A 7,795-nucleotide genomic window follows, 5' to 3' on the forward strand; every position below is an offset into this window, starting at 1 on the left:
CAGCCTCCTCCTGCACCTCACGCTCCTGCTTTATACGCAGCCTCCTCCTGCACCTCACGCTCCTGCTTTATACGCAGCCTCCTCCTGCACCTCACGCTCCTGCTTTATACGCAGCCTCCTCCTGCACCTCACGCTCCTGCTTTATACGCAGCCTCCTCCTGCACCTCACGCTCCTGCTTTATACGCAGCCTCCTCCTGCACCTCACGCTCCTGCTTTATACGCAGCCTCCTCCTGCACCTCACGCTCCTGCTTTATACGCAGCCTCCTCCTGCACCTCACGCTCCTGCTTTATACGCAGCCTCCTCCTGCACCTCACGCTCCTGCTTTATACGCAGCCTCCTCCTGCACCTCACGCTCCTGCTTTATACGCAGCCTCCTCCTGCACCTCACGCTCCTGCTTTATACGCAGCCTCCTCCTGCACCTCACGCTCCTGCTTTATACGCAGCCTCCTCCTGCACCTCACGCTCCTGCACCTCACGCTCCTGCACCTCACGCTCCTGCACCTCACGCTCCTGCACCTCACGCTCCTGCTTTATACGCAGCCTCCTTCGGCATCACCTCACGCTCTTCTTCCATATAGAATTGGAAACATGATCCCGAGAGAAATTGTACTAATTGCAATAAAGCGTATCGTATATACAGCCTACTTCTACTGCAGCACCACCCTTTTTTTTTTTTTTTTTTTTTTTTTTCCTTTAGACCTCGTTCACACGTTATTTGGTCAGTACTTTTACCTCTGTATTTGTATGCTAAAACTTGGAGTAAAACAATCAGAGGAAAAGTATTTTAGAAACATGTCACCACTTCTGTATTTTTCTCGCACTTGTGGTTTTGGCTTCTAAATACTGAGGTAAAATACTGGCCAAATACTGAACATGTGAATGTGGCCTAATACACCGCCTCAACCTGCAGCGCCTCATTCTCCTCAATACACAGCCTCATACTGCAGCAGCACCTGACTCCTCTCTCGTCCCCAACCCCCCCTTAATGAGCACAACGGTGTAATCCATGAGGCTCCTCCATTTCCCTTGACGTCATGCCTCACAGAAGCAACTCCATTCTAGACATGATGGAGCTAGATGTGGCCTGTGCCTGCCGCGCACTGATACTCTGAATGCAGCAGCCCTGATTGTAGCTCTCAGCGGCTGGGACATCGCAGGTGGTGAGTTTTGCAGGGTGGCTTTGGAGGTAAATGTGTCTCCACCCGTGTGCTCTAACAACGTGGGCCGTGTGTACGGAGCTTTGTGTGTGGATTCGGCGTGGCTTGATGCACACGATATCTTGGCATGTTAGGGGAATGTTCTGCCATGCTGAATGTCCTTTGTATGCAAATCGTTATGATCCGCTGCTGGCAGCTCCCGTTACAATTGTCAACAAGTGAAATCCCAGATGTGCTTGAGGGCAGGTGAGTTTGAAGGTGCTGCAGGAATTACCCTTTAACATCCAATAACTGATAGATCAGTCATAGGTCGCCTTCCCTTCTTTGGTGTGGCCTCAAGCGATCAGCCCACACCTATTCCAGCATAAAACATCTGATCTGAACAGCTGTCATGTGCCCCTAATAGCCGCTAGTGGAATTGCGATCTACCCGCAGCTATCATGTTAAATGTCAGTTAAGCGCCAACAGTGGCATTTTAATATGGCCGTGAAGGAAGCGTTTTTATTTATTTTTTTTTTTGCAACCATTTTGGCTTTTTTTTTTTTTTTTTTTTTTACCACTTAAATAAAGAATATATACATGTTTTGGTATCTACAAACTGGCAATCGCCTGCAGAACCATAATGGCAGGTCAGTTTTGGCATTTCGTCAACATGGTAATAAAAAATTGTGGAATTGCACTTTTTTCTTTTTTTTTTTTTCCCAATTTCACCACACTTTGAACTTTTTTTTCTTCCCATTTTCCAGTACATGATATGGTAAAATCAATGGTGCTGTTCAAAAGTTCAACTCCTCCTGCAAAAAAACAAGCCCTCACATGACCATATTGACAGAAAAATGAAAAAGCTATGGCTCTGGGAAGAACGGGAGCAAATAATGTCAACTCAGAAATGGAAATATCTCTGGTTGTGAAGGGGTTAAGTCACACCTAGGCTGCTCAAAGTAGTATGAGCAACATGTGGCCTGGTGCTGTCGTAATAAAGTGCATTCTGTTCATGGCGCTAATATATTAAATTTGAAGTTTTGAAAACTGTTTCTATATCGTTAACATGTCATCCATACTGCAACTTTTATAATGCCATGACTTTCTCTTCTTGGTGTTGCTATTTCAGTGTTAAGGAGTGTGGCACTTGCTAACAGTCATGTCCCCATTATGTTTCTTTAAAGAATACCCATGATTAATGTGGGAATGCCCTCTTTATTTAGTATGAGTGGGCAGCACAAAACTGGCGTGTGTTTTTTTTATTTATTTTTTTTATTGTTCATTAGAGCAAATATTGATTTGTATGTGCATGGTAGTAATAGTAATTGTCCAATCTTATCTTGCAGAAACAGCTGATAATTCCTTTAGTTTACCAGACTGTTCTGCTTGCCAAAAAGAACATGAGGTTGGGCAAAGGGTCGTTGGTAAGTTAATATCATGAGAGGTTTGGAACAAGTCAGTATTGCTAGAAGAAACTCTTAAGGCTGATTCATGAAGGTGTTTCTGCCGTAACTTTGGCATAAGAGCTTTGTGTTGTGCAAAGAAGAAGAAAAAAACAAAAAACTTGCGACTCTTGGTGTTTTCACGTCAACTTTGGCCAGCTGTGGCAAAGTGGGCAGCGTTGGGGCAGGATGGGCTGTGACTAAGTGCGCCCCAAAAATTCATGGAATATTGTGGCATCCCTGACTGCAGTAACATTTATGACTAGCGGGGAGGAGCACCTATTCAATGGACATGCATGAGTACGATGCTCTTAATCCATTAAGACTTGACATGCACAATGCTAGTATTACTAAATCTTGCCCTTAGGGCCCCGTCACACATAGCGATCTCGCTAGCAAGATCGCTGCTGAGTCACAAGTTTTGTGACACAACAGCTATCTCACCAGCGAGATCGCTGTGTGTGACAGCGATCGGCCCTCCTGCCGGTATCGCTGATCGCTCTTGGAAACCGCTGGACATTTCTTCCATCGCTGATCTCCCGCTGGCCATCACGCATCGCTGTGTGTGACAGGCGGGAGACCAGCGATCAGCTGGTAACTAACGTACACATCTGGTATCCAAGGGACGTGCGTCCCTTGGATACCCGATGTGTACGTTAGTTACCAGCTCCCTGCATCAGCGTGCTGGTAACTAACGAACACAGCTACGCCGCGCGCTCGGCGTCGCTGTGCTGATCGCTGGTGAAGCTGTCTGTTTGACAGCTCACCAGCAATCACATAGCGACTTACCAGCGATCCTGGCACGTTAATATCGTTGTTGGGATCGCTGGTGAGTTGCTATGTGTGACTCCAGCTTTACTGTCAATAAAATGGTAAATAAAAACTACTACCCTCACCTCCAATACGCTGCTCTGCTTTGGTGTACTGATCTGGTGATGTCATTGCGCCTGCTGACCAGAGACTGTGTTCCATAATCTGAATGACCGAACAGAGAATGATGGTTATGCCTCTTGGGAACTTGGTCTAATGTCCTGGAGGAGATACATTGGGGGAAATAAGTATTTGATCCCTTGCTGATCTTGTAAGTTTGCCTGCTGACAAAGACATGAACATTCTATAATTTTAAGAGTAAGTTAATTTTAACATTGAGAGAGAGAGAATATAACAAATAAAATCCAGAGAATCACATCGAATTAAGTGTATTTGCATTTTGCAGTGAGAAATAAGTATTTGATTCGCCCCCGCCCCCGCCCTACCAACCATTTGAGTTCTGGCTCCTACAGACCAGTTAGACGCTCCTAATCAACTCGTTACCTGCATTGGACAGCTGTCTTACATAGTCACCTTTATAAAAGACCATATACTCAATTAGTCAGTCAGACTCTAACCTCTATAACGTGGGCAAGACCAAAGAGCTTTATAAGGATGTCAGGGACAAGATCATAGACTTGCATAAAGCTGGAATGTGCTTCAAAACCATAAGTAAGATGCAGGGTGAGAAGGAGACAACTGTTGGTGCAATAGGAAGAAAATGGAAGAAATACAAAATGACAAACGACATAGGTCTGGGGCACCATGCAAAATCTCACCTCGTGGGGCGTCCTTGATCATGAGGAAGGTGAGAGATCTGCCTAAAACTACATGGGGATGGGGGGGGGGGGGGGTGGGACGGGACTTGTTAATGGTCTTCAAGCAGTTGGGACCATAGTCACCATGAAAACCATTGATATGGGACCACAGTCACCATGAAAACCATTGATAACAAATTACGCCTTAAAGGTTTAAAATGCTGCAGTGCCCGTAAGGTCCCCCTGCTCAAGAAGGCACTTGTGCAGGCCCATTTTAAGTTTGCCATTGAACACCTGGATGATTCTTTGAGTCATTGGGATAAGGTGCTTTGATCAGATGAGACAAAAATTGAGGTGTTTGGCATTAACTCGCTGTGTTTGGAGGAAGAGAAATGCTGCCTATGACCCAAACACTGTCCACACTGTCAAGCATGGAGGTAGAAACATGTTTTGGGGGTGTTACTCTGCTAAGGGCACAGGACTACTTCACTGCATCAATGGGAGAATGGATGGAGCCATATACCATACAATCCTGAGTGACAACCTTCCTCCATCAGGCCATTAAAAATTGGTTGTGGCTGGGTCTTACAGCATGACAGTGGCCCAAAACATACAGCCAAGGCAACAAAGGAGTGGCTCTAAAAGAACAACATTAATGTCATGGAGTGGCATTGCCAGTCTCCAGACGTTAATCCCATGGAGAATTTATGGAGGGAGTTGAAGCTCTGAGTTGCCAAGCGACATCCTCAAAATCTTAATCATTTAGAGATGATCTGCAAAGAAGAGTGGACCAAAATTCCTCTTGACATGTATGCAAACCCCATCAAAAAACTACATAAAAGTATGGCTGCTGTGCTTGCCTACAAGGGTTTTGCCACAGAGTACCATTTCTCACTGTAAAATGCAAATAAAATTTATACAGAGAGGGAGAATATCAAAAATAAAATCCAGAAAATCACAATGCTAAAATTAACCTACCCTCAAAATTATAGACTGTTCATGTTTTTGTTAGTGGGCAAAACCTGCAAAATCTGCAAGGGATCAAATAACCATTTCCTCCCCCACTGTGTGTGTGTGTAAAATAAATGTGTGTGTATATAGATATAGATAGATAGATATCTCATTCTCATGTCTGGGGGAAAAACCCTTTCTAACATATGGGAAGGCTGTTGAACTCTAAAACATTGTGTAAAATATATAAAAAAAAAAACTGAAGTGTAGTGCATCTGGCTTCTGTAGTTAATGGTACTCACACACTGAATCATTATATACAATATGGTGCATGTTCTCATCTTCTATCTGTACTGCCCTTTTGGTATTAAAGAATGTCTGATGCATAGTAACGTGGTTAGCAAGGCCCAAAAAAGACATTTGTTCAACCTATATTCCTTTACTTACTTTAGTGTTTTGTTTTTTTTTTGCCTAGACCCTCCCGAATGGGTTCCAGACAATGCCAGTACCCAGTGCATGAGTTGCTGTGCACCCTTCACTTTATTGCGGAGACGGCATCACTGTCGAAGTTGTGGAAAGGTAGTGAATTTTATTCCACTATGATGAATAGACGTTAACAGTTGCTGTAGAGTCTGTAAATCTAAAAATTTTTTTTTTTTTTTTTGTCTAGATTTTCTGTTCCCGCTGCTCAGGATATACAACTTCTCTTCCTCATGTTCACACTACCCAGTCTGTTCGCGTTTGTTCTCATTGTTATCATGTACACTGCAGGTCTCCCAATCGGCAGAAAGCGGTGAGGCAGATCACCACCTAACTTGAGCTTGATACGTATTTGGAAACCGAAGAAGTGGTTTGGAAGCACATTTCATATGTATACATATTTTACACAGACCTTAGTGTTTACAGCACAGTGTGAGCCGTGGGCCTCTAGTTACAGGTTGTCAGAAATGGCTTCAGGTAGCTAGCTTTGAGGGCCTAATACATACTCTGGCCCCATTAAAAAAGTTTCCTTCTTGAGAATGTAAGAACTCTTGCTCTAAGTGCGTTACAGACTTTTTAAAAAAATTTGTGTGTCTTCTTACTTTGCATAGTTGATTACTTTGTGTGTATATAATATATCTGTGATTACTTAGGCTAGGTTCACATTAGCGTTTGAGTCCGCAGCGTATCATCCGCAACGCATGCAAAAAACGCATGTTTACGCAGCTGTTTTTATGCGCATCATCTTACGCATGACGGGGGGAAAACGCTGTGTGTGCATGCATTTGCATTGTTTATGCGCAATGCGTTCGATATGACATCAGACAAAAAAGGGTGTGTCTCATAGGATTTCTATTTACATTTTGAATGCATGCGTATGCATGTCCTTGTGTAAAAATGCATTCTCATAGACAGTAATGCGTTTTTTACGCATATTTGACAGACTTTTGACGCCTAAAAAAATGCAACATGTTGCGTTTCCCGGACACTGCCGCACACCGTGAAACGATGCATGCGTACACAAAATCATGCAAACGCATGGACCTGCGCACACAATGTTAGATATATGGATGCATGCGGATCAAACGCTGCGCGCACAGACGCAAATGTGAAACCAGCCTTACACTTTGTCTATATTTTATATGTGCTACATCCACTGTAGCTAAATTCTTAGCCCTAAACTAAGAAAATGAATTCAGCGTAGAGAATGGACATCAAGTCATCCCTTTTGCTATGTACTAGCTAAAGCACAGTAATTGAGATTATGGCAAATTAAGCCTATACTGTGGATTGTTGCTATTTTTCTTGTATGTTACATTCCTCTTGTTTAATGCCCCACTACTATAGGCAAGAGCTCTCCTAATGTAACACTCATAGACGAACTGCTGCAAAGAGTTTGATTGTTGTGAGGGCATACACCAAGCAATTGTTTTATATTAGGAGTCCTTAAAACTAAATAGATTTTATATAATTTGCAACAAAGTAAGTTTGTATGTTTGTCATTCCTGTAAAGTGTATACCACCCAGGGCTGTGGCACAAGGGTGTGCAGGGCGCACCTTTTTACTATTATGGCAATAAAATATTTTTATATCCAGTCTGTTTCATTGCCAACGTGTACATGTTGTTATAAAGGCCATTTTCCCTTCCCCCATGAGAGCACACCTGAGAGAGAGGTGATCCGCCCAGTCAGGACAGGAACCCTACTGAAAATAAAAGGGCGGTACCTCTCCCTCACTTCATTTGGATTTCCTGTCCTTACAAGGACCCTTGTGCTGAAGATGGCGGTTGAATTATTATTTTTTTTTTTTTTTCTACAAACCCACACCTGTCCTGGCACTGGAAGAACAGGCAAGGACGCCTGTATGCTGGCCTTCGGGTTGTGGAATCACCGTCCGTGGTCCTGGGGGGGCCTCGACGTATGGGCGTGGGTGCAGCACACTCAGGGGTCCGGGGGCTCTTCTGTGGCAGCCACAACGCCCTCCCTCCTCTCTCGGCGATCTGCAGCTCCAGGAGAGACTGCTGCTTCCGGGTAGCGCGCGGCTGGCGTCACGCACAGGGCACGCTGGGGATAGGCATAGCTGAATGACGTCAGTAGACGTGCGCCGGATCCAGGGGTTGGCTGGGCCGGGTGGCAGAGAGGCAAATGCCCCTCTGGCTGCTCCCCCCAACAGATGTACAGGGCCTGCTACACAGCAAATTGTGCGTGGCTG

At 44.5% G+C, this 7,795-nt stretch overlaps 1 protein-coding gene across 2 annotated transcripts in view; it reads left to right on the plus strand.

Annotated features, from left to right (window-relative positions):
- Window positions 1–7,179, plus strand: part of LOC141084190 (lateral signaling target protein 2 homolog) — a 53,040-nt gene extending 45,861 nt beyond the window's left edge. For both annotated transcript variants that reach the window (XM_073568820.1, XM_073568741.1), the window contains exons 11-13: window positions 2,490–2,567; window positions 5,580–5,683; window positions 5,775–7,179. In XM_073568820.1, the coding sequence (XP_073424921.1) occupies window positions 2,490–2,567; window positions 5,580–5,683; window positions 5,775–5,918 (326 nt within the window). In that variant the 3' untranslated portion in view covers window positions 5,919–7,179. The remainder of the gene's footprint in view (window positions 1–2,489; window positions 2,568–5,579; window positions 5,684–5,774) is intronic.
- The last annotated feature ends 616 nt before the right edge of the window (window positions 7,180–7,795 follow it).

Source organism: Dendrobates tinctorius, unplaced genomic scaffold, assembly GCF_039654945.1.
Source record: "Dendrobates tinctorius isolate UK_male_01 unplaced genomic scaffold, ASM3965494v1 ptg000001l, whole genome shotgun sequence".
NCBI lineage: Eukaryota > Metazoa > Chordata > Amphibia > Anura > Dendrobatidae > Dendrobates > Dendrobates tinctorius.